Here is a 27,776-nt window from a genome sequence, read left to right on the forward strand (position 1 = left end):
GTTGCCATCAGACTGCTTTCTCAACAGGGGTTCACTTGTGTGTGTTTGTGTGTGCACCCACGCATGTGTGTATGTGGGTGTGTGTTAGAGGATTTTTACATGCTCACGTATGTCCATGTGTGTTGTGTGTGTCCATGTGTGTTGTGTGTGTCCATGTGTGTTGTGTGTGTCCATGTGTGTTGTGTGTGTCCATGTGTGCATGCATGCGTGTACCAAAGTGTGTGTGTGTTGTGTGTCTGTTGGCCTAGTTTCCGCCAGCCCCAACACTTCACTCTCCATCTCACTAAGTCATTCTGATCTAACTGACTTATTTAGATCACAATAGCCTTCTACTCCACAACCAGTTCAGAGCTGATAAAAGAAGAAAGGCTGATCTTTGAGGACTCTACTGAGCACCAATGACTCAAAGTTATCATCATCCAATTTTGCATTATTGCATAAGGCCTCTTTACTTTTTTAACTGATACTTAATATTATATGACTCCAAATACATTGGTAATAAAATAAATCAATAACAAAATATTTTACATCCTCCTAGGCTACACTAGAATTACATCATGACAACAAATACAACTAAAATAATCCAATCAGCACAAAGAGATACTGTATTATGGAAATCACATTTAAACAAATACAGATAAAAACATGTAATATTGAGCTGTGAATATGGAGCTCTTTAGATTGGGAGGGCAGAGGGACAAATTTACGCACCAGAGAAGGAGTTGTGGCGGAACACCCGGGAGGGCGTGCTGGGGCTCTGAGAGGCAGGGCGTCCCCGGGCTGGACTCCCCCGGAGGCGCATGATGCTGTCGTGCTGGGGGGAAGCGTAGGAGGCGGTGAAAGATGAAGTTCGGGAGGAGAACCCTTCTGGGTCCAGGATAGAGCCCTCCTCTAACAAAGAGGTGCATTCCGGGTCTCCTGATGTCATTGATGACACGCTTATCTGGTCACAGTTCACATCCTGTGGGTGGAGAATTAATTGTACCTTAACACGGTATGAACATCCATCCATCATCAACACCTTGACACAGTATGAACATCCATCCATCATCAACACCTTAACACGGTATGAACATCCATCCATCATCATCACCTTAACATGATATGAACATCCACATTATCAACACCTTAACACGGTATGAACATCCATCCATTATCAACACCTTAACACAGTATGAACATCCACCCATCATCCATACCACAGTATGAACATCCATCTGTCATCAACACCTGAACACGGTATGAACATCCATCCATTATCAACACCTTAACACGGTATGAACATCCATCCATTATCAACACCTTAACACGGTATGAACATCCATCCATTATCAACACCTTAACACGGTATGAACATCCATCCATTATCAACACCTTAACACGGTATGAACATCCATCCATCCTTTAAATACTGAACTGTGTGTAGTGATATATTTCACCACACTTCAGGAAGAAAAGTCTCAAGTTTCTTGTGGGATGAAGGAGGTGGAAATTTACATTGCACTCTGCACTCTGAACTTCCCATAAAAGTTCTAATCTGTTCAGATCTGGTGAATGGGGAGGCCATGGTGTCTGACATCATTCTGATGTTCATAAAATCTGTCATAAATTTGTTTAGCAGTGTGTGTGAGGACATTATCATCCTGGAATATTCATGAACATCATGATGGAACAGTGTTTGCATTATAAGATGTACCTGGTCCTGTAAAATGACCTAATTTTCCATGGCTGTTATATAACCATGCTGAGCAATAATCAGACCCACTGGCTCCCCATATCATTACAGATCCCCCAACATGTTTAACAGTTGGCTGCAGACATTGTGGGTCTCTTTGGAGCTCTGTTAGTTGCCTCTTGAAAACTCAGATATTAAAGTGCTAATTGTCAGACCTCTTTTACAGATGACACATGCTGCTACTTGGCAATCAACCTAATGTGACCTCTGCAGCTGCGTTTGTAATTGCGTAATAACCTGTGTAATCTGTAATATCGAGGGTAGTAACCTGTGCTATAACCAATGTTATATCCTGCGCAATAACCTGTGTAAAATAATTTGTAATAATCTGTGTAATAACCTATGAGTAATAACAGACGACCTACTTGTGTCAGCGAGGTCTGTGAGGAGAGCCGAGAGTACAGCCTGCTAGCCTTCTCAGCCACGCCCTTCCCAGCAGACAGGAAGCTGCTCTTGAACATGTCCAAGCTTAGACTGGGGGTGAGGAGAGCGTCCATGGAGAAGGAGGTGGAGGGAGTGGGGGAGCAGGGCGACACCAGGGAGGATGGACGAGATGACCCCAGGGGGAGTGAGGGTGAGGACCGGAGAACTTCTCTGGGTCTGGAGAGGGGCAGGTTGGAGTTAGCCCTGAGCAGAGGAGGGGGAGGTCTGGGGGATGTAAGGGGTGAATAGGTTAAGCTGAGAGGGCGTGGTCGGGGGGAGGGGCGGGGAGAGCGAAGGACGCTTGGTGGTTGAGGGGTGGAATGGGGGGACGGGGAGCTGGTGTCATCGAGGTGGGTGGAGGGCACAGGGGAGGAATGGGGGGATGGGGAGCTGGTGGCATGGGGGTGGGTGGAGGGCACAGGGGTGGAGTGGAGGGGTAGCGTAGCATGGAGCATTGGGCTGGATGAGATCTGGAGGTCCATACTGGAGGTCCTGCTGCTCAGGGGGCTGGTGGCCTGCATGTACATCTCTATCTCCTGGGCCAGGTCCCTGTGGGTAGTGGGTGTACAGCTACCTCTGTCCCTCTCTGTCTCCATCTCAGCTGCTATCAGAGACAGAGGGTCCAAGCCTGTTTCAACCACACCAGTCATTTTCACAGCTCCAGCCCCAGCTACAACACTGCAGACCTCCTCCCTCTCAGCAACTCCACCACTGCAGCTCGTGCTCCTTCTCCTCTCCACCTCCTCGCTGACTTCTGCCTTGTCTGCTCCCTGCGCATGCAGTCTGTCCTGGCTCTGGGTCAGCGATTCCCAAGAGGACTCAACTTTCCCAGGACGGCTGGTGGGTGGTGGGGGGCGTTTTGGAGGTGGGCCGTGGATCTGCTTGGTAGTGGAGGTGAAGTTGAGAGTGATGCTCCTGAGTGAGCCCTGTCCTCCGGTCAGGTCCAGGGAGTTAGGCCTCAGTCTCCGACTCTTTGGTCGGGTTCCAAAAAAATGTGTGCTATCTACAGGAGCAGTAGGGCTGGTAATGGTATCTACAGGGGCAGAAGAGCTGGTGGTGGTATCTCCAGGGGCAGTAGAGCTAGTGGTTGCATCTCCATGGGCAGTAGAGCTGGTGGTGACATCTACAGGGGCAGAAGAGCTGATGTTGGTGACTCCAGGGGCAGTAGGGTTGATGGTATCTCCAGGAGCAACAGAGCTGGTGGTGGAATCTCCAGGGACAGTAGGGTTACTGGTATCTCCAGGGGCAGTAGAGATGGTGGCGTTTGGGGCCTGACTTGCCACATAAGCTAAACATGATGCACAATAAGTTAGAAAACAGGTGATATACAATACATTTTGACAGTGACAAAGTTATGTTGTTTATCCCTGAAATTAAACAGTGATGGTTCATTGGCAAGTACAGACTTAATAATTTGAGGTTATTTACATTAATAAATTATGAACTGAGTAGGACTTATAGTTCTTTATACTTAGTCTCTCCAATTAAGGTGACCAAAAGTAATTAACATAACCTTAAATAAAGTAATCACATTTAGTAATCTTTTGCACTTAATAACTGCCTGAAGTTGGCAACCCAAAGACATCACCAAACACTGCCAGGCCTAATATGTTAGTTTTGGGTAATTGTTTTTGCAGAGACCACCAGTGCTTTCATTTCACAACTATACCAACCAGTTGATTTTGGCACGAATAATGCTTTGACAAAGTCTCTGATGGATTTGTTCTGATTATCTACATCATGACGGCCAACTTGACAATGACACTTCTTTGGTCCTCGTGTTGTCAGACACCAGCAACCAACTCCAAATGCAAGATCTAGAATTCAAGAGTAGACGTGAAAGCTCTCTTTTGCATTTACTAATGCTACAGACAGACACACCAACCTAATAACAGAGACAGCTGCGATGCTAATTGTCCAAGTAGAATAAAACAGGGGGACAATGTACCAAACCTGCTGTTATTTCTGGTTGGTTCATCCGATATGGATGAAAGTAACCTCAAATGAATGCCAGTCTCTATAAACTCCATCGTCATTGTATAATTTTAGCTTAATGTAGGAGATAAACTGAGAAGATCTATGAAAGTAATCCTTTACACCACCAAGAATCACTAAAACCAAAACTGTGCTTAACAGTGATAGAAATCAAGAACATCTTCATGAGTGTAATTAAATACCACAAGTAAATATCCCTCATCCAACCAAACAATCAGTTGCAAACATTTTTATATCTGTCTGTCTTTGTCTGTCTGTCTGGCAGACAGCTGAATATAACAGCATATCAAAAGAGAGACTGAAGATGTTCGTATTCCACCCACACAATGTGCTCTGAGATGATTTCCTTGGCGGAGAAGCCATTTCAGTCTGTTAATAACTAGTTTTTTAATACTACCCTCTGGTAAAAGACCTGCATTTACAATATTTCAATACAAATAATCAAGTAATTCTATTTAGATTTGTAATCATCTCAAGATCCCAAGATGTTATTGTTAATGTTACAAGACAGAGTACATATTACGGTTATGTTACATGCAAGATTACATATTACTGTTATGTTACATGATAGACTACATAGTACTGTTCAATTACAGAGTATACATTACTGTTATGTTAAATTATATATTATACATTACTCTCATGTGAAATTATGAAGTATATATTACTGTTATTTTAAATTCTAGTATATATTGAAGTGTTTTAATAAATGATAAATTATACATTACAGCTTTGTTAAATGATGGAGTATATATTACTGTTATGTTAAATTATAGTATATATTAATCTGTTATGTCAAATGATTGACTATACATTACAGTTATTTAGTCAGATATAGTCAACATACCAGTTTTCCGCTGTATCTTCACCAATGGTCTAGTGTTGTTCTCTCTTCCTGCCATCCTCTCCTCCTCCTTGGACAAAGAGTCATAGCCTTGGTCTGACTGACCCCCTGAATCAGACGACATTCAGTTTAAGTTCCCATAAAAGAACAGTGGGCTTAAGACACCTCCTTGGGGGGACTCTTGTATTACAACCCCATTTCCAAAATCGTTGTGACACTGCGTAAAATGTAAATAAAAACTGAATGCAATGATGTGCAAATCATTTAAACCCTATATTAAATCAAAAATGGTACAAAGACAACATATCAAATGTTGAAACTGAGACATTTTATTGTTTCTTGAAAATTATATGCCCACTTTAAATTTGATGCCAACAACACGTTTCAAAAAAGTTGTGACAGAGGCAACACAAAACAGGAAAAGTTGTGTAATGCTAAAAACTAAACCTGGTGGAACACCACACCACAAGTTAGGTCAATTGGCAACCGGTCAGTAACATGATTGGGTATTAAAAGATAATTCCAGAGAGGATGGTTCTTTCAGAAGTGAGGATAGTGAGGGGTTCACCACTTTGTGAAAGACTGTGCAGGCAAATAGTGCAACAATTTAAGAAAAATGTTTCTCAATGTAAAGTTGTGAAGAGTTCAGGGATTTTATCTACAGTACATAATATCATTAGAAGATTCAGATAATCCAGAGAAATCTCTGAACGGAAGGGACTAGGCTGAAAACCAGTATTGGATGGCCATGATCTTCAGACCCTCAGATGGCACTGCATTACAAACAGACACGATTCTGTAGTGGTCATCACTGCATGGGCTCAGGAACACTTCTGAAAACCACTGTCTGTGAACACAGTACGTACTGTATAAACAAGATCCAGAACTGTCATTGCCTTCTCTGGGCACATGCTCATTTAAGATGTACTGAGGTGAAGAGGAAAACTGTCCTGTGCTCTGATTGATCAAAATGTTTAATTATTTTGGGAATCAGGAATGCTGCGTACTCCAGACTATAGAGGAGAGGGACCATCTAGAATCTTATCACAATTCAAAAGCCAGCATCCGTGATGGTATGGGGGTGCATTAGTGCACAAGGCATGCGTGACTTGCAAATCTGTGAAAGCACCAAAAATGCTGAACAATATATACAGGTTTTTGAGCAACATATTCTGCCATCCAGACATCTTTTTCAGGAAAGGCCTTGATTTTTTCAGCAAGAAAATGTCAAACCACATTCTGGTTTGACATATTACAACAGCATGGCTCCATAGTGAATGAGTCTGAGTGCTAAACTGGTCTGCCTGCAGTCCAGACCTGTCCCCCACTGAAAACATTTGGCCCATTATGTAACGAAAAATACAACAAAGGACACCCTGGCCTGTTGAGCTGCTGAAATCCTATATAAAGCAATAATGGGAAAACATTTCACTTTCAAAACTACAGCAATTGGTCTCCTTAGTTCCCAAAGGCTTACACAGTATTGTTGAAAGAAGAGGTGATCCAACACTTGAAACGTATTGCTGGCATCAAATTCAAAATGGCCATGTATTTTTCCAAATACAATAACATTTCTCAGTTTCATCATTTGATATATTGTCTTTGTACAATTTTCAATTAAATATAGGGATACAAGATTTGCACATCATTGCATTCTGTTTTTATTCGGATTTTACGCAACGTCACAACCTTTTTGGAAACAGGGTTTTAGGATGAAATCCAAACTCTGACTCAAAGCCTTGCATCTAATATAGATGGTTTATTCTATTACTATATACTGTCCCTCCTCTCCATTCTTTTATTTTCCTCTCCTCATCTCCTCTCCCCACTCTCCTCCCCTCTCCTCTCCTCAGATCCTCTCCCCTCTCCTCCCCTCTCCTCTCCTCAGATCTTCTCCCCTCTCCTCCACTATCCTCCCCTCTCCTCTCCTCCCCTCTCCTCCCCTCTCCTCCACTATCCTCCCCTCTCCTCCCCTCAGATCCTCTCCCCTCTCCTCCACTATCCTTTCCTCTTCTCCCCTCAGATCATCTCCCCTCTCCTCCACTATCCTCCCCTCTCCTCTCCCCTCTCCTCCCCTCTCCTCTCCTCAGATCCTCTCCCCTCTCCTTCCCTCTCCTCTCCTCAGATCTTCTCCCCTCTCCTCCACTATCCTCCCCTTTCCTCTCCTCCCCTCTCCTCCCCTCAGATCCTCTCCCCTCTCCTCTCCTCTCCTCCCCTCTCCTCCCCTTTTCTCCCCTCTCCTCCACTATCCTCCCCTCTACTCCCCTCAGATCCTCTCCCCTCTCCTCCCCTCTCCTCCACTATCCTCCCCTCTTCTCCCCTCAGATCTTCTCCCCTCTGCTCCCCTCTCCTCCACTATCCTCCCCTCTCCTCTCCTCAGATCTTCTCCCCTCTCCTCCACTATCCTCCCCTCTCCTCTACTATCCTCCCCTCTCCTCTACTATCCTCCCCTCTCCTCTCCTCAGATCCTCTCCCCTCTCCTCCCCTCTCCTCCACTCTCCTCCCCTCTCCTCCCCTCTCCTACACTATCCTCAGATCATCTCCCCTCTCCTCCCCTCTCCTCTCCAAGAAGAGCTGAGTTGGTAATTTCACTCTGTGGATTGATCACTGGAAGATCTAACACTATTCTCTTCCTGCAAGTTCAGTGATATTCCTTACGGCTTTGAATGAAGCACAGAGCCTCACCACACTCCCAGAATAGACAGAGATGACAGCTGAGCTGAGGAATAGAACAGCCTTCAACAGGGTTATGGTACAATATATCCAAGACCTACTAGGTGCAAAAAATAGGTATGCAGAAAAAAGTGTTTTTCCAGGACTGTTCACACAATATTTCCTGCTGAATTCCCTCCACACACAGGGAGATGAAAAGAGGGAGACTGGAGTTGGAGGGGTAAAGGCTTTAGGAATTAGGGGAGAAAGGACTTGGGGTGAGGGAGGAGAGGGTAAAGGCTTTAGGAATGAGGGGAGAAAGGGCTTGGGGTGAGGGAGGAGAGGGACGAGGTGGGATAAAAGGTTTATCTGCACTAGGAGGAGTGAGGGATGAGGGGAGGAAAGAGATGTGAGGTGAGATAAAATGAGATGGGTGGTGTTTTAGGCACCTGTGCTGGATCCATCATCGCTGGAGTCCATCTTAGTGAAATCAGTATCGATGGAGATGTGTTCAGTGGAATCGTTAACACTATCCACACTACCATGGCTGACGGTGTCCAGATCACTGCAGTCTAACCACAACCAAACAGAAGCGTTAGTCAAGTGCATACAACCACAGCCTAATCGTAACCCCTGACCTCTTAGACTTCTGTCATTTCATTAGTCAATAGATAGTAATGGGGAAACACTTCACTGAAGCCTCATTACTCTCATTATCTGTGTGTCTCTGTGTTGTGTTGTTATAACCTCTTGGAGAGTTGTGTCTCTGTTTTTTGTTGTTATAACCTCTCTGAGAGTTGTATCTCTATTTTGTGCTGTTATAACCTCTCGGAGAGTTGTATCTCTGTTTTGTGTTGTTATAACCTCTCGGAGAGTTGTGTCTCTATTATGTGTTGTTATAACCTCTCGGAGAGTTGTGTCTATGTGCTGTGTTGTTATAACCTCTCAGAGAGTTGTGTCTCTGTGTTGTGTTGTTATAACCTCTCGGAGAGTTGTGTCTCTGTGCTGTGTTGTTATTACCTCCCTGATAGTTGTGTCTCTGTGTTATGTTGTTACAACCTCTCTGATAGTTGTGTCTCGATGTTGTGTTGTTATAACATTGTTGATAGTTGTGTCTCTGTGTTGTGTTGTTGTAACCCACCCGATAGTTGTGTGTCTCTGGCCTGGGTTTGGTCCTGGCTGTGGGCTGTGTTTTTCCGTCCCAGCTGTTTGAACCTCCCCACACCCAAGACAACATTCCTCAGCTTGCCCCACAGGTAGTAGCCCCCTCTGGTACTGGATGGCCATGTGCTCTCCAATACTGCCTGATCAATCAATAAATCAGTCAGTACACCAGTCTATCAATCAGCCATCTTTCTTTCTCTCTCTCTTCTTTCTCTCTAGTGTAAGTCTTTACAGACATATTTTCTTTATCAGCGCTCACCTTGTTGTAGTAACCATAGGTGATGGCGTTGGGATGCACACCAGCTTTCTTCATCTCAAACAGAACCCTGACCGCCAAGACTGGCTGGCCATACTGACCGCACAACTGCATCAGGACACGGTAGCACACCTGGAACACAGCAGGACAGACAGGGTTGGGGTTTATACATTCACACCTGGAACAGAGCAGGACAGACAGGATTGGGGTTTATACATTCACACCTGGAACACAGCAGGACAGACAGGGTTGGGGTTTATACATTCACACCTGGAACACAGCAGGACAGACAGGGTTGGGGTTTATACATTCACACCTGGAACAGAGCAGGACAGACAGGATTGGGGTTTATACATTCACACCTGGAACACAGCAGGACAGACAGGGTTGGGGTTTATACATTCACACCTGGAACACAGCAGGACAGACAGGGTTGGGGTTTATACATTCACACCTGGAACAGAGCAGAACAGACAGGATTGGGGTTTATACATTCACACCTGGAACACAGCAGGACAGACAGGGTTGGGGTTTATACATTCACACCTGGAACACAACAGGACAGACAGGGTTGGGGTTTATACATTCACACCTGGAACAGAGCAGGACAGACAGGATTGGGGTTTATACATTCACACCTGGAACACAGCAGGACAGACAGGGTTGGGGTTTATACATTTCACACCTGGAACACAGCAGGACAGACAGGGTTGGGGTTTATACATTCACACCTGGAACACAGCAGGACAGACAGGGTTGGGGTTTATACATTCACACCTGGAACAGAGCAGGACAGACAGGGTTGGGGTTTATACATTCACACCTGGAACACAGCAGGACAGACAGGGTTGGGGTTTATACATTCACACCTGGAACACAGCAGGACAGACAGGGTTGGGGTTTATACATTCACACCTGGAACACAGCAGGACTGACAGGGTTGGGGTTTATACATTCACACCTGGAACACAGCAGGACAGACAGGGTTGGGGTTTATACATTAAGACAACACAGAAATTACAGAAGGTAAAACATCCTTGAACTGCTTGATAATTGAGTTTTTGTTGAGTTCCTCGTCCTTTTGTTGACATTAAAGTGAAAGAAGGGAATGGCTCTTTCTAATAATAAACCCTGTAAATAATAACAGTTCTGAGTTACCTGTTCCTACCTCATCAAGGGCTGTCTAATAATAAACCCTGGTTATAATTGGTTCTCATCAATGTGTTCCTATCTCATCAAGGGCTGTCTAATAATAAAACCTGGTTATAATAGGTTCTCATCAATGTGTTCTTACCTCATCAGGGGCTGTCTAATAATAAACCCTGGTTATAATTGGTTCTCATCAATGTGTTCCTACCTCATCAAGGGCTGTCTAATAATAAACCCTGGTTATAATAGGTTCTCATCAATGTGTTCCTATCTCATCAGGGGCTGTCTAATAATAAAACCTGGTTATAATAGGTTCTCATCAATGTGTTCCTATCTCATCAGGGGCTGTCTAATAATAAACCCTGGTTATAATAGGTTCTCATCAATGTGTTCCTACCTCATCAGGGGCTGTCTAATAATAAACCCTGATTATTATAGGTTCTCATCAATGTGTTCCTATCTCATCAGGGGCTGTCTAATAATAAAACCTGGTTATAATAGGTTCTCATCAATGTGTTCCTATCTCATCAGGGGCTGTCTAATAATAAACCCTGGTTATAATAGGTTCTCATCAATGTGTTCTTACCTCATCAGGGGCTGTCTAATAATAAACCCTGGTTATAATAGGTTCTCATCAATGTGTTCCTACCTCATCAAGGGCTGTCTAATAATAAACCCTGGTTATAATAGGTTCTCATCAATGTGTTCTTACCTCATCAGGGGCTGTCTAATAATAAACCCTGGTTATAATAGGTTCTCATCAATGTGTTCTTACCTCATCAGGGGCTGTCTAATAATAAACCCTGGTTATAATAGGTTCTCATCAATGTGTTCTTACCTCATCAGGGGATGTGTAATAATAAACCCTGGTTATAATAGGTTCTCATCAATGTGTTCTTACCTCATCAGGGGCTGTCTAATAATAAACCCTGGTTATAATTGGTTCTCATCAATGTGTTCCTACCTCATCAAGGGCTGTCTAATAATAAACCCTGGTTATAATAGGTTCTCATCAATGTGTTCCTATCTCATCAGGGGCTGTCTAATAATAAAACCTGGTTATAATAGGTTCTCATCAATGTGTTCCTATCTCATCAGGGGCTGTCTAATAATAAACCCTGGTTATAATAGGTTCTCATCAATGTGTTCCTACCTCATCAGGGGCTGTCTAATAATAAACCCTGATTATTATAGGTTCTCATCAATGTGTTCCTATCTCATCAGGGGCTGTCTAATAATAAAACCTGGTTATAATAGGTTCTCATCAATGTGTTCCTATCTCATCAGGGGCTGTCTAATAATAAACCCTGGTTATAATAGGTTCTCATCAATGTGTTCTTACCTCATCAGGGGCTGTCTAATAATAAACCCTGGTTATAATAGGTTCTCATCAATGTGTTCCTACCTCATCAAGGGCTGTCTAATAATAAACCCTGGTTATAATAGGTTCTCATCAATGTGTTCTTACCTCATCAGGGGCTGTCTAATAATAAACCCTGGTTATAATAGGTTCTCATCAATGTGTTCCTACCTCATCAGGGGCTGTCTAATAATAAACCCTGGTTATAATAGGTTCTCATCAATGTGTTCTTACCTCATCAGGGGCTGTCTAATAATAAACCCTGGTTATAATAGGTTCTCATCAATGTGTTCTTACCTCATCAGGGGCTGTGTAATAATAAACCCTGGTTATAATAGGTTCTCATCAATGTGTTCTTACCTCATCAGGGGCTGTCTAATAATAAACCCTGGTTATAATTGGTTCTCATCAATGTGTTCCTACCTCATCAAGGGCTGTCTAATAATAAACCCTGGTTATAATAGGTTCTCATCAATGTGTTCCTATCTCATCAGGGGCTGTCTAATAATAAAACCTGGTTATAATAGGTTCTCATCAATGTGTTCCTATCTCATCAGGGGCTGTCTAATAATAAACCCTGGTTATAATAGGTTCTCATCAATGTGTTCCTACCTCATCAGGGGCTGTCTAATAATAAACCCTGATTATTATAGGTTCTCATCAATGTGTTCCTATCTCATCAGGGGCTGTCTAATAATAAAACCTGGTTATAATAGGTTCTCATCAATGTGTTCTTATCTCATCAGGGGCTGTCTAATAATAAACCCTGGTTATAATAGGTTCTCATCAATGTGTTCTTACCTCATCAGGGGCTGTCTAATAATAAACCCTGGTTATAATAGGTTCTCATCAATGTGTTCCTACCTCATCAAGGGCTGTCTAATAATAAACCCTGGTTATAATAGGTTCTCATCAATGTGTTCTTACCTCATCAGGGGCTGTCTAATAATAAACCCTGGTTATAATAGGTTCTCATCAATGTGTTCTTACCTCATCAGGGGCTGTCTAATAATAAACCCTGGTTATAATAGGTTCTCATCAATGTGTTCTTACCTCATCAGGGGCTGTCTAATAATAAACCCTGGTTATAATAGGTTCTCATCAATGTGTTCTTACCTCATCAGGGGCTGTCTAATAATAAACCCTGGTTATAATAGGTTCTCATCAATGTGTTCTTACCTCATCAGGGGCTGTCTAATAATAAACCCTGGTTATAATAGGTTCTCATCAATGTGTTCTTACCTCATCAGGGGCTGTGTAATAATAAACCCTGGTTATAATAGGTTCTCATCAATGTGTTCTTACCTCATCAGGGGCTGTCTAATAATAAACCCTGGTTATAATTGGTTCTCATCAATGTGTTCTTACCTCATCAAGGGCTGTCTAATAATAAACCCTGGTTATAATAGGTTCTCATCAATGTGTTCCTATCTCATCAGGGGCTGTCTAATAATAAAACCTGGTTATAATAGGTTCTCATCAATGTGTTCCTATCTCATCAGGGGCTGTCTAATAATAAACCCTGGTTATAATAGGTTCTCATCAATGTGTTCCTACCTCATCAGGGGCTGTCTAATAATAAACCCTGATTATTATAGGTTCTCATCAATGTGTTCCTATCTCATCAGGGGCTGTCTAATAATAAAACCTGGTTATAATAGGTTCTCATCAATGTGTTCCTATCTCATCAGGGGCTGTCTAATAATAAACCCTGGTTATAATAGGTTCTCATCAATGTGTTCTTACCTCATCAGGGGCTGTCTAATAATAAACCCTGGTTATAATAGGTTCTCATCAATGTGTTCCTACCTCATCAAGGGCTGTCTAATAATAAACCCTGGTTATAATAGGTTCTCATCAATGTGTTCTTACCTCATCAGGGGCTGTCTAATAATAAACCCTGGTTATAATAGGTTCTCATCAATGTGTTCTTACCTCATCAGGGGCTGTCTAATAATAAACCCTGGTTATAATAGGTTCTCATCAATGTGTTCTTACCTCATCAGGGGCTGTCTAATAATAAACCCTGGTTATAATAGGTTCTCATCAATGTGTTCTTACCTCATCAGGGGCTGTCTAATAATAAACCCTGGTTATAATAGGTTCTCATCAATGTGTTCTTACCTCATCAGGGGCTGTCTAATAATAAACCCTGGTTATAATAGGTTCTCATCAATGTGTTCTTACCTCATCAGGGGCTGTCTAATAATAAACCCTGGTTATAATAGGTTCTCATCAATGTGTTCTTACCTCATCAGGGGCCTGTATCTTCTTGTCCTGCATCCTCCTCAGGACGTCGTAGGCCACGCGTAGCGCTCGGACCTTGGAGTGGCAGGCGGCAGTGTAGGCCGGCAGGCAGACGAACCACAGCCCGTAGCAGTGGCGCAGTAGACACTTGGACCACATCTGGGGTACTGAGGAGTAGGTTCTAGCCATTCTCTGGGCCGACCGGACCTCCTGGAACCACAGTAGGGAGATTAGGACGCATTGTATGGCCAGAAATCCAACAACGCTTTCAGTTGATATGGAGGATGTGTGCGTGTGTGTAGATGGATAAGGAGGATAGTATGTCTGTGTGTATAGGTGGATAAGGAGGATTGTGTGTGTGTGTGTGTGGAGATGGAGGATTGTGTGTGTGTATGTGTGTGGGTGTGTATAGATGGATAAGAAGGATTGTGTGTATGTGTGTGTGGGTGTGTATAGATGGACAAGGAGGATTGTGTGTGTATGTGTGTGTGTATGTGGGTGTGTATAGATGGACAAGGAGGATTGTGTGTGTATTTGTGTGTGTGGGTGTGTATAGATGGGTAAGGAGGATTGTGTGTGTGTGTGTGTGGATGTGTATAGATGGATAAAGAGGATTGTGTGTGTGTGTGTGTGTGTGTGTGTATGTGGGTGTGTATAGATGGACAGGGAGGATTGTGTGTGTATGTGTGTGTGTGTGTGTGTGTATGTGGGTGTGTATAGATGGGTAAGGAGTATTGTGTTTGTGTGTGTGTGTGGGAGTGTATAGATGGTTAAGGAGGATTGGGTGTGTGTGTGTGTGGGTGTGTATAGATGGATAAGGAGGATTGTATGTGTGTATAGATGGATAAGGAGGATTGTGTGTGTGTATAGATGGATAAGGAGGATTGTGTGTGTATGTGTGTGTGTATAGATGGATAAAGAGGATTGTGTGTGTGTGTGTGTGTGTGTGTTTGTGTGTGCATAGATGGATAAGGAGGATTGTGTGTGTGTGTGTGTATAAATGGATGAGGATGATTGTGTGTTTGTGTGTGTGTGTGTGTGTGTGTGTGCATAGATGGATAAGGAGGATTGTGTGTGTGTGTGTGTGTGTGTGCATAGATGGATAAGGAGGATTGTGTATGAGTGTGTATAGATGGATAATGTGTGCACCTGCCCCCTGACCTGTTTGGAGCGTCTGAAGATGGTGGCAGGACTGACGGGACTGACGTGTCTCTGAGTCATCTGGGCGGAGGAGGGGTGGGGGCCCTCCTGGAGATCCAACAGGTCAGGACTCAGCACCGGAAACCCAGAGTAGCTGCAGGAAAACCCAATTACGTCACCACAGCACATGAAGCAGTGTTTCTTTAACCTCTACCAATTTGCCCTGTGAAGGGCTCTACCTCACCTGATATACCCTGGGAAGGGCTCTACCTCACATGATTCACCCTGGGAAGGGTTCTACCTCATGTGATTCACCCTGGGAAGGGCTCTACCTCACATGATTCACCCTGGGAAGGGCTCTACCTAATCTGATTCACCCTGGGAAGGGCTCTACCTCACCTGATATGCCCTGGGAAGGGCTCTACCTCACATGATTCACCCTGGGAAGGGCTCTACCTCACATGATTCACCCTGGGAAGGGCCCTACCTCAAATGATTCACCCTGGGAAGGGTTCTACCTCATGTGATTCACCCTGGGGAGGGCTCTACCTCATCTGATTTACCCAGGGAAGGGCTCTACCTCACATTATTCACCCAGGGAAGGGCTCTACCTCCCCTGATTCAACCTGGAAAGGGCTCTACATCACCTGATTCACCCTGGGAAGGGTTCTACCTCATGTGATTCACCCTGGGAAGGGCTCTACCTCACCTGATTTACCCTGGGAAGGGCTCTACCTCACACGATTCACCCAGGAAAGGGCTCTACCTCCCCTGATTCACCCTGGAAAGGGCTCTACCTCACCTGATTCACCCTGGGAAGGGTTCTACCTCATGTGATTCACCCTGGGAAGGGCTCTACCTCACCTGATTTACCCTGGGAAGGGCTCTACCTCACATGATTCACCCAGGGAAGGGCTCTACCTCACCTGATTCACCCTGGAAAGGGCTCTACCTCATCTGATTCACCCTGGGCAAAGCTCTACCTCACCTGATTCACCCTGGGAAGGGCTCTACCTTGCCTGATTCACACTGGGAAAGGCTCTACCTCACCTGATTTCACCCTGGGGAGGCTTATACCTCATGTGATTCACACTGGGAAGGGCTCTACCTCACCTGATTCATACAGGGAAGGGCTCTACCTCACCTGATTCATACTGGGAAGGGCTCTACCTCACCTGATTCATACTGGGAAGGGCTCTACCTCACCTGATTCATACTGGGAAGGGCTCTACCTCTACCAGGTCAGCAGGGTTGATGTAGACTGTGTGGGTGAGTATGTGTGTGTGCGTGTGAGAGCGTACCTGTAGCAGAGCGGGTACTCCTGTCCCGGGGGTAAGGGGGGCAGGTCAGGAGGGTTGATGTAGACTGTGTGTTCACTGCGATGGGATTCATCCAGCTCTATCAACTTCAAGTCTTCAGGACGATCACTGTCTGTCTGGAGGAAGAACACCACAGACATCAACCACCTGTCTGTCTGTCTGGAGGAAGAACACCACAGACATCAACCACCTGTCTGTCTGTCTGGAGGAAAAACACCACAGACATCAACCACCTGTCTGTCTGTCTGGAGGAAAAACACCACAGACATCAACCACCTGTCTGTCTGTCTGGAGGAAGAACACCACAGACACCAACCACCTGTCTGTCTGGAGGAAGAACACCACAGTCATCAACCACCTGTCTGTCTGTCTGGAGGAAGAAAACTACAGTTATTAACCTGTCTGTCTTGCTACATCTCTACAATCTGCTGGAAACAGAACTACTGATCTAGGAGCAACTGACTGAATCAGGATCTATCAGCCAGAAACCAGGGTTTTTCCTGCATTCAAAACTCAAAGACGACGGCCTCCCCAAAATCTTGCACCTCTGTGTGTGGGCATGGTAAAACATGATCTTGGACTCAAGCAAAATACTACAGTGAATGTGACCGTAGGAGGAAACTACTTCCATATTGGCAGTGTTGCTAGGTGGGTTTCCTAACCAATTGGGCCATTTTTAATGGGCTTGGGCAGGTCGGTTTTTGTGGAGTCAGCAGGAGATATAGCAGTGTACTGTCAATAAAATCTGGCAACATTGCATACAGGACTACAGCGGTCCTGGCATTGCGGGGATGATTAAGGTCGGAAAAACAAGGGGATCCTAGCTTTCTTTTACGTATTAGGGAAGACATTGTAGTGTGCATTAGCTGCTCAAGTGAACATGGACAACAGGGCAGATTTAACACTATCATAGTTGTCTTCAAATGTGTATCCAGATATTATATAAAGTATATCACAGAGTGTATCCAGATATTATATAAAGTATATCACAGAGTGTATCCAGATATTAAATAAAGTATATCACAGAGTGTATCCAGATATTAAATAAAGTATATCACAGAGTGTATCCAGATATTATATAAAGTATATCACAGAGTGTATCCAGATATTATATAAAGTATATCACAGAGTGTATCCAGATATTAAATAAAGTATATCACAGAGTGTATCCAGATATTATATAAAGTATATCACAGAGTGTATCCAGATATTATATAAAGTATATCACAGAGTGTATCCAGATATTATATAAAGTATATCACAGAGTGTATCCAGATATTATATAAAGTATATCACAGAGTGTATCCAGATATTAAATAAAGTATATCACAGAGTGTATCCAGATATTAAATAAAGTATATCACAGAGTGTATCCAGATATTATATAAAGTATATCACAGAGTGTATCCAGATATTATATAAAGTATATCACAGAGTGTATCCAGATATTAAATAAAGTATATCACAGAGTGTATCCATATATTATATAAAGTATATCACAGAGTGTATCCAGATATTATATAAAGTATATCACAGAGGGGCTTCCGGTAGAGCGCAGGGGAACAGGGGTTGGGGTACAACCTTTGCCTAATTTTGACCCCTGAGAAACCTTCTGGTCTGATCTGATAAAAGCTTGAATGTCCATCCAGAAAGACGGGCACTGATACTAGGCATGTCTATCACATATAGGTCAACGTCCTGCAGGGATAATAGCCGACTGCCCTCATTACAATGATCTGATTGTGAACCCTCCCCCCTCTCAGCCATGCAAAGGAGGTATGACCTCCCCCCTCTCAGCCATGCAAAGGAGGTGTGACCTCCCCCCTCTCAGCCATGCAAAGGAGGTGTGACCTCCCCCCTCTCAGCCATGCAAAGGAGGTGTGACCTCCCCCCTCTCAGCCATGCAAAGGAGGTGTGACCTCCCCCCTCTCAGCCATGCAAAGGAGGTGTGACCTCCCCCCTCTCAGCCATGCAAAGGAGGTATGACCTCCCCCCTCTCAGCCATGCAAAGGAGGTGTGACCTCCCCCCTCTCAGCCATGCAAAGGAGGTGTCACCCGCCCCCTCATAGCCATGCAAAGGAGGTATGACCTGCCCCCTTTCAGCCATGCAAAGGAGGTGTGACTTTCTCCCTCCCTGCCATGCCAAGGAGGTGTGACCCTCCTCCCTCACAGCGATGCCAAGGAGGTGTGAACCTCCTCCCTCACAGCCATGCCAAGGAGGTGTGACCCTCCCCCTCACAGCTGTGCCACGGAGGTGTGACCATCCCCCCTTCACATCATGAGGTATGACCCTACAAGTCCTCCTCATTCTGCTCTTCCACTCGTCCTCCAAGCTACCTCCCTCTTCCTGATTTCATGTCTTCCACTTGACACTGTTGTTCAGTCAACTAGCTCTCCTCTGCTTTCATCTACCCCCTCTCCTTTCCTCTCCTCACCTTCCCTCTTAGCCCTCCTCTGGTCTTATCTCCTCTCCTTTCCTCTCCTCACCTCCCCTCTTAGCTCTCCTCTGGTCTTATCTCCTCTCCTCGCCTCCCCTCTTATCTCTCCTCTGGTCTTATCTCCTCTCCTTTCCTCTCCTCACCTCTCCTCTTAGCTCTCCTCTGGTCTTATCTCCTCTCCTTTCCTCTCCTCACCTCCCCTCTTATCTCTCCTCTGGTCTTATCTCCTCTCCCTTCCTCCAGTTACCTCCCCTCTTAGCTCTCCTCTGGTCTTATCTCCTCTCCTTTCCTCTCCTCATCTCCCCTCTTAGCTGTCCTCTGGTCTTATCTCCTCTCCTTTCCTCTCCTCACCTCCCCTCTTAGCTCTCCTCTGGTCTTATCTCCTCTCCTTTCCTCTCCTCACCTCCCCTCTTATCGCTCCTCTTCCCCTTGTTTCCACTGGTCTCTTCTCATCTAAGGCCTCAGGGACATCTAAGTCTCGTCTATAACTTTTTTCTTGACTGTCCCCTGAAAAGACACAGCCACTTCACGTAATCCTCTTTGTCAGCCTAATACTCCAAACCCAGTCCTCAACTGAGGTCAACTATCAGTTCCACTGTTTCCATCCAGACAAACAGAACAGCAAAATGAGATGACTCACTTTATTGGGAGCCTCTGCTCTGGGTATCTCAGCTCAAATGTACTCAGAGATTATATTACAAAACCAAAAAGACACCCATGACTGGATCTGATATAGCCTGAAACACCAAAGCATATCTGAAAGGTTGTCACTTTCTACAAATATCTGACAGATTATTACATTCAAAAACAAATGTCTGAAACACTGCCACATTCTCTAAAGATATCTGAAAAGTAGTCACATTCTATAAATATGTTGTTGTCACACTCTCATGGCTATATGGTGTTTTGTAATGTTCTATAAATGTCTGAATGGTTGTCACATTCTCCTTTTTCTGGTATTGTCACATTCTATAAATGTCTGAATGGTTGTCACATTCTCCTATTTCTGGTATTGTCACATTCTATGAATGTCTGAATGGTTGTCACATTCTCCTATTTCTGGTATTGTCACATTCTATGAATGTCTGAATGGTTGTCACATTCTCCTATTGCTGGTATTGTCACATTCTATAAATGTCTGAAAGGTGTGTCTGTACTGTGAAGTCTAAAAGGATATGCAAAGCCTTCATTAGCATTTCTCTAATGGTTCTTGTTCAATAATGTAAGTGAAAATCTCCAACACACACAGCTAATGCAACAGACCTGGGTCCCTTTCTCTCTCTATCCCTCTCTGCTTTCTATTTGTCTCCATGCCTCCCTACTTTATCTCTTGCCATCCCTCTCTACTTTTTCTCACTTCATCTCTCTCTACTTTTTCTCTCTCCGTGTCTCTCTACTTTGATTCTCTCTAACTCTCTCTACTTGGTCTCTCTGTCTCTCTCTCCACCAGTCTCTCTTTATCTCTGTCTCATCTCTTATTCTGAATTTCAATTTTAATTGGCTTTTCATGAGAGACAATTTACATGATTCATGTTCAGGTATTCTGCCACGTGAGTGCTCTGTTTTTAGGACAAAGTTGCATTACTATATAAATGAAACGTCGTCTTTTTTAGGTTTTTGATAACTGGTGGGTATAGTCTGGCATTCATTATTTAGGATTTTGTGTTGTGTTAGTATTACACAATATCATGATCATCAGAGCATCACCACCACTGGATTGAAACGTGAAGAATATCAAAAGTAAAGAGACAAGAAGACAAGAACCCAGGTACCTTGCTTCCATTGGTGTAAAGCTGTCCAAGCATGAGCCAAGAACCCACATTGGCAGACAGGAGAGTGCGCAGCACACAAAGGAAAGGGGAGAAACATAACAATAAATAAGATGAAGGAAAAAGGAGAAAAAAGTGAAACAAGAATAGAGACAGAAAGATTTATTATAGAAGAGCAAGATACAGCCTGGTACTAATGAGATACTGAAGAATGAGTCTGGGTTAAATAGTTCAGCTTCCTGCAGGTTCAAACCTCTTACTGGATCTGATTAGTTCAGCAAACTGCCCTGAGTGATTATAATAAATGATGAAAACACTTGATATGAGACACTGAACATACTGAATTTTGTATAACTGAAGGAGCTCATTATCTGTGTCTTCTGTCAATGATTCATTCTAAACCAAGAGAATGACATTCCTAACAAACAGAAATTACTAGAAATATATAAAAGGCCATCTGTAAGGAATATGTACATATAAGGCCTTCTGTAGGGAATTGGTGTGTATAAGGCCTTCTGTAGGAAATTGATGTATATAAGGCCTTCTGTAGGGAATTGGTATATATAAGGCCTTCTGTAGGGAATTGGTGTATATAAGGCCTTCTGTAGGGAATAGGTATATCTTAGGCCTTACATCTCACTCCAGAAAAAGTCAAACTGAACAGTGCTTCTCCAGCTAACGACTACAATTAGCTTTCATATGCTCAAGCCACTACAAGAAACTGCTCCAGCGTCATATGGCAAGGCATCCCTAGCCAATCATTCTTCCAGCCAAGGTGAAGCAGTGCGAAAGGCTTCCCCCAACCACCTCTCCTCGAACTGGAGTGAAGCAGTGCCAAAGCATTCCCCCAACAACTCCTCCAACCAGAATGAAGCAGTGCCAAAGCCTTCCCCTGACCACTCCTCCAATGGGGCGGAGCAGTGCCAAAGCCTTCCCCCAACCACCCCTCCAACCAGAAGCAATGACAATTAAAGTCCATTACTGAACATGATTCATGGCATGCTAGTTCATCTCATTCACTATGGATTAACAAATCGTACCTTACCTTCCCGCTCAAGCCAGGATAGAATTTATTCTGGCAACTGTACAATACTCCATCATGATCATACCTTATCGACACACTCATCAAAGAAGGCCAGGCTGGCATCTTTGTCACTAACGAAAGAACACTCCTCGATGAACCGGATAAACATCTGGGTCTTGATCATCAAGGAGTAGAACTTCTGATGTGAACGGTCCCGGCTCTTTAAGAACCCTAAAGAACATTAGAACTATTTTAGATTTTTTAATCCATCACTGAACAGTATTGTATTAGAAACATACTGGAAACATACTGGAAGTATGCTAAAGATAACAGCCACATTACAACCATAAAATGTGAAAATACAGGTTGGGTCTCCTTCAAAAGAAATTAAGATTTATCTGAAAGAGCTTCCTGGAAAAATAAAACATATAAAACTGAGAGGTAATAGACAGGAAACAGAGAGTATAAAGAGTGGAAACAGACAGGAAACAAAGAGTGAAAAGTGAGGAAACAGGAAACAGATGATACAGAGGAAACAAGAAGGATACAGGAAACCGAGAGTATAAAGAGTGAAAACAGAGAGGAAAGAGAGGATACAGAAAAGATACAGACAGGAAACAGACAGGATAAGACAGGAAACAGAGAGGAAACAGTCAGAAACCAGACAGGAAAAACAAGAAGTGGACTGGAAACACATAGGAAACAGACAGGAAACATAGAGGAGTCATAGAGAACACAGGAAGAGAAATGGTGCTGACATTCTTAAACCTGGGAAGAACTTATGGTGTTTCCAGCAGGCATCTGAATAAACCCATAAGAACAGACAGAGAGCTAGGGAAGGTGACGTAAATCCAACTAGATAGATGGGGTCAAAGGAGATGGTCCCAAATGTGAAGAAACGGTGTACCAACCCTGCAGGTCGAACAGCGAGCCGGCGTCCGTGGTCCTCTCAGACGGGGCCTGGGTGATGGGCAGCAGGTAGGAGCGGTAGCCTTTCAAGATGGCTGCCATGAACCTGAGGAAGGACTCCTGTATCTCCATCTCCAGTGTGTGGAGGCTCTTCCCCCCGCAAGCCAGGTCTGGATCACGGGCTGTGGGCTCGGTGTGACCGTCCTCTCTGTTGGCTAGGCCACCTGGGACCAAAAGATTTTCAGTCAGAGTTATGGACATTTTCTGCATTAGTTTAATGCACACACATGTGACACGTCTATAAACATGTCTGAATACATGGTAGATGAAAATGACACGTCTATGAATATGTCCGAATACATGGTAAATGAAAATGACACGTCTATGAATATGTCCGAATACATGGTAAATGAAAATGACACGTCTATATATATGTTTGAATACATGGTAGATGAAAATGACACGTCTATAAATATGTCTGAATACATGGTAGATGAAAATGACACGTCTATATATATGTCTAAAACATGGTAGATGAAAATGACACGTCTATAAATATGTCTGAATACATGGTAGATGAAAATGACACATCTATAAATATGTCTGAATACATGGTAGATGAAAATGACACGTCTATAAATATGTCTGAATACATGGTAGATAAAAAGGACACGTCTATAAATATGTCTGAATACATGGTAGATGAAAATGACACGTCTATAAATATGTCTGAATACATGGTAGATGAAAATGACACGTCTATGAATATGTCTGAATACATGGTAGATGAAAATGACACGTCTATATATATGTCTAAATACATGGTAGATGAAAATGACACGTCTATAAATATGTCTGAATACATGGTAGATGAAAATGACACGTCTATAAATATGTCTGAATACATGGTAGATGAAAATGACACGTCTATAAATGTCTGAATACATGGTAGATGAAAATGACACGTCTATAAATATGTCTGAATACATGGTAGATGAAAATGACACGTCTATATATATGTCTAAATACATGGTAGATGGAAATGACACGTCTATAAATAGGTCTGAATACATGGTAGATGAAAATGACACGTCTATAAATATGTCTAAATACATGGTAGATGAAAATGACACATCTATAAACATGTCTGAATACATGGTAGATGAAAATGACACGTCTATAAATATGTCTGAATACATGGTAGATGAAAATGACACATCTATAAATATGTCTGAATACATGGTAGATGAAAATGACACGTCTATAAATATGTCTGAATACATGGTAGATGAAAATGACATGTCTATAAATATGTCTGAATACATGGTAGATAAAAAGGACACGTCTATAAATATGTCTGAATACATGGTAGATGAAAATGACACGTCTACAAATATGTCTGAATACATGGTTGATGAAAATGACACGTCTATAAATATGTCTGAATACATGGTAGATGAAAATGACACGTCTATAAATATGTCTAAATACATGGTAGATGAAAATGACACGTCTATAAACATGTCTGAATACATGGTAGATGAAAATGACACGTCTATAAATACGTCTGAATACATGGTAGATGAAAATGACACGTCTATAAATATGTCTAAATACATGGTAGATGAAAATGACACATCTATAAATATGTCTGAATACATGGAAGATGAAAATGACACATCTATAAATAAAGGTCACTAATAAAGGTCACTTATTGAAAGTTCCCGGTTACTGTTGAGATATCCAGCTCTGTTTCTTATGTTTTTCTATACAGACTCACAATTGTCCACAAAGCCGGAAAATGTAGTTTTTCCTAGTGTGGCCGTCCCCACATGGTCCCCACAATAATTCATGTTTTACCTACCTTCTGCTGACTTTTACTCCCCAGAAGGTAGGTACAACATGGCCACACACATTTTCCCTACCTTCAGTCAGTTGTTGGTAGAGGCTGCCCAGAGCACTGAGGAGGTGTTTGCAGGCTCTCCTTGGTAGTATCTTCCACGTTAGGGCCCTCTTCTCATCTTTACTGAGAACACAGCACAACATATTAATTAATTATTAAGTCCCTGAATAAACACATAACATTACAGATCACAACAACCATGGAAAGACAGACAGACAACCCTGAAAGGTTATGACAAGGAGGGGGGAAGGAGAGAGAGATCAAAAGAGAGAGAGTGGAAAGGAGAGACAGGTGAAATACTGCAAACAGGAAGAGATGTGGTTTAGGAGGACAGCCTCCCTGACAACAAGAAGAGATGTGGTTTAGGAGGACAGCCTCCCTGACAACAAGAAGAGATGTGGTTTAGGAGGACAGCCTCCCTGACAACAAGAAGAGATGTGGTTTAGAACAACAGCCTCCCTCACAATAGGAAGAGATGTGGTTTAGAACAACAACCTCCCTGACAACAGGAAGAGATGTGGTTTAGGAGGACAGCCTCCCTGACAACAGGAAGAGATGTGGTTTAGGAGGACAGCCTCCCTGACAACAGGAAGAGGTGTGGTTTAGGAGGACAGCCTCCCTGACAACAGGAAGAGATGTGGTTTAGGAGGACAGCCACTCTGACAGCAGGAAGATTTGTGGTTTATGAGGACAGACTCCCTGACAACAACGATAAGGTAATCAGTAGTTGATGTGGAAAGTACAGGTGTGGGAGTGACATCTTATTCGGTAGAGGATTGGGTTCTCATGCTCTGCTGTGCTGTTTCAGACAGGAAGACATCATTACATCACCACCTCTGTGAGGAGAGCACGTCTCACCAGTACTTCATGTTAATATTAACAGAGACACCCATCACACATCGCTCACTGCTCCTTTTCTTAAGACAACACGGAAATACGTCTTGGAAACTAATATCTGTTAAAATAATTTAGACAATATTATGATCTTGTTTGAGTGAGTCATCACCATTACAAGATCTAAGTGTGGATAAATCCAAGACAAAAGGTCAGAGATGGGAGGATTCATGGTGACTCATGGGACATAAGACCTGGTTTTACATGTTTACCAGAGTGTTCTTTAAATATTCCTTCTGTGGATCTGAGTATTTTCAAAATTGGTCCAAAGCAACTACTTCTATTGGAAGTATTTGAATATTTTATGTTTTTAATTCTATTTTGGTAAAATACATACTATTTGAAAGGACTTTGAAATACTTATTTGTATGATATGCATTGTATTTAAGTATTTTTTTTTATTTGTAAATAAAAAAACACATTGAAATAACTTTTAAGGGTCAAAGGTCAGTAGTCAAGGGTTACAAGTGACTCACTGCAATATGTTGTTGGTGTCCAGGTCAACACAGCAGACGTCGGATGGAGGCACATAGAGGTCAAAGTATCGTGAGTCGACCCCCACGATGAAGGGGCAGGGTGCGGAGAGGACCCCCGCCAGGGCCAAAGGGCACAGAGGGATGTAAGGGCACGGCCAATGGAACGGGAATATCATCTGTGGGTTCAAGGGTCAAGAATAATAACACATGCCGGTCCCAGCTTGCCCTGACAGCAGAATGGCTAAGGAATTCATATTTATTTAATTTAGTTAATCAGCAGACGCCCTCATCCAGACCGACTTACAGCAGTGAGTTTCTACACTTTTAGGTTGACAGCCTTAGTTCAAGTAAAGTGCTTAAGACAATATTGTTGTTTGATGTACATCCAGTCATTAAGCAGGTCAACCAATATTGGGACATTTACAGCCAGTGGATCAGGGCAGCCAACAATGAGGAACATCTTTGCACTTAAAAGAAGCTGGAAATCTTTTTCTTCAGCTCCCTGAGACACACACACACTCACCAAAACACACACATTTACGACACACACTCTCACCGACACACCACACACACTCACCAAAACACACATATTCACAGACACACCTTCACTGACCCAAACATACACAACACACATTCACTGACACACACATATTTACCGACACACACACACTCACCGAGCCAAACACACAACTGACAACTCACCGACCGAAACACACACCACACACACTCACCGACACACACATTTACCGACACACACACACTCACCGACCGAACACACACCATACACTCACCGACACCAGAGCCTCAGTAACGCTGGTCAGCACGGCTGGTCTGAGAGAGTGGACCAGGATCTTGTGTTCCGTGACAGCCAGAACCAGCAGGGTGGCCGCATTCTTAGGACCTAAGTTCAGGAGCAGAGTGGAGAGACGGCCACCACTGTCTCAGAGACAAGACAGACAGACAGAGAGAGAGGATGAAAGACAGAAACACAGAGAGAGAGATTTCACAGACAGAAAGACATAGAGAAAGACATACGGAGAGAGAAAATGACAGACAAAAAGACAATGGAGACAGAGGATGACAGACAGGCAGACAGACAGACAGACAGAGAGAGATGCTTTGAGCAACAGTGTTCCACAAGCAGCAGCTGCTGTTCTGCTGTTAACATATACAATCCAATCAGTACTCATTATATACAGTAGTTCTGCTGTTAACATATACAATCCAATCAGTACTCATTATATACAGTAGTTCTGCTGTTAACATATAAAATCCAATCAGTACTCATTATATACAGTAGTTCTGCTGTTAACATATAAAATCCAATCAGTACTCATTATATACAGTAGTTCTGCTGTTAACATATAAAATCCAAATGGTTCTCATTCAATACAGTAGTCCTGCTGTTAACATATAAAATCCAAATGGTACTCATTCAATACAGTAGTTCTGCTGTTAACATATAAAATCTAATCAGTACTCATTATATACAGTAGTTCTGCTGTTAACATATAAAATCCAATCAGTACTCATTATATACAGTAGTTCTGCTGTCTCACCTGAGAGGCAGAGGGGAGGAGACAGGCTGACTCAACATCAGACTATCATGTGGAGACAGCTGGGAGAAAAATCAGAGGCTTAAATAACATCTACAGTCATGTGATAAAGTACACACTGTTATACTTCGACAAAAATTGGTATTTGAGCTAAATTCAAACCACATTAACTTATGAAAGTAAACTAGGAAAAAAACTTTAGTGATGTACACTTTACCATCACATAAAATTCAGAATCAGGTGCATAAAACCGGTGAATATAATTGGAAAATAATTTGAGAGTAACATGTGAGGGTACCATACCATAACGATTAGAAACCTTTTCTGGTTAGGTCTTAACCAGATGGGTGTACAGTAAAACATCAGGCCAAGATCAAAAGACTAATCCATGACTTCCAGAAGAAAGAAAATGTATGTCCATTAGTCTGAGAGAGGTAACAAAACCATAATCAAGCAATTCAAAGTGCATAATTCCACTGTCTGATGGATAATTACTGACCACTGGTGCTCTACGAGGGACAGG

At 43.0% G+C, this 27,776-nt stretch overlaps 1 protein-coding gene across 3 annotated transcripts in view; it reads right to left on the minus strand.

The window, feature by feature from the left end:
• dennd4a (DENN/MADD domain containing 4A) overlaps positions 1–27,776 on the minus strand; it is a 56,062-nt gene that overhangs the window by 14,510 nt on the left and 13,776 nt on the right. Inside the window, exons 9-25 of one of the 3 annotated variants that reach the window (XM_034288239.1) lie at positions 27,257–27,315; positions 26,489–26,633; positions 25,698–25,873; positions 24,350–24,450; positions 22,427–22,648; positions 21,601–21,746; positions 20,495–20,515; positions 16,267–16,400; positions 14,987–15,119; positions 13,829–14,035; positions 9,073–9,201; positions 8,791–8,953; positions 8,099–8,221; positions 5,001–5,105; positions 3,832–3,975; positions 2,101–3,446; positions 712–961 (exon numbers count right to left, since the gene is read on the minus strand). In XM_034288239.1, coding sequence (XP_034144130.1) covers positions 712–961; positions 2,101–3,446; positions 3,832–3,975; positions 5,001–5,105; positions 8,099–8,221; positions 8,791–8,953; positions 9,073–9,201; positions 13,829–14,035; positions 14,987–15,119; positions 16,267–16,400; positions 20,495–20,515; positions 21,601–21,746; positions 22,427–22,648; positions 24,350–24,450; positions 25,698–25,873; positions 26,489–26,633; positions 27,257–27,315 — 3,604 coding nt within the window. The remainder of the gene's footprint in view (positions 1–711; positions 962–2,100; positions 3,447–3,831; positions 3,976–5,000; positions 5,106–8,098; positions 8,222–8,790; positions 8,954–9,072; positions 9,202–13,828; positions 14,036–14,986; positions 15,120–16,266; positions 16,401–20,494; positions 20,516–21,600; positions 21,747–22,426; positions 22,649–24,349; positions 24,451–25,697; positions 25,874–26,488; positions 26,634–27,256; positions 27,316–27,776) is intronic. The other 2 variants (XM_034288240.1, XM_034288241.1) reach the window with 2 other exon arrangements.

Source organism: Esox lucius, chromosome 19 (assembly GCF_011004845.1).
Source record: "Esox lucius isolate fEsoLuc1 chromosome 19, fEsoLuc1.pri, whole genome shotgun sequence".
Lineage (NCBI taxonomy): Eukaryota > Metazoa > Chordata > Actinopteri > Esociformes > Esocidae > Esox > Esox lucius.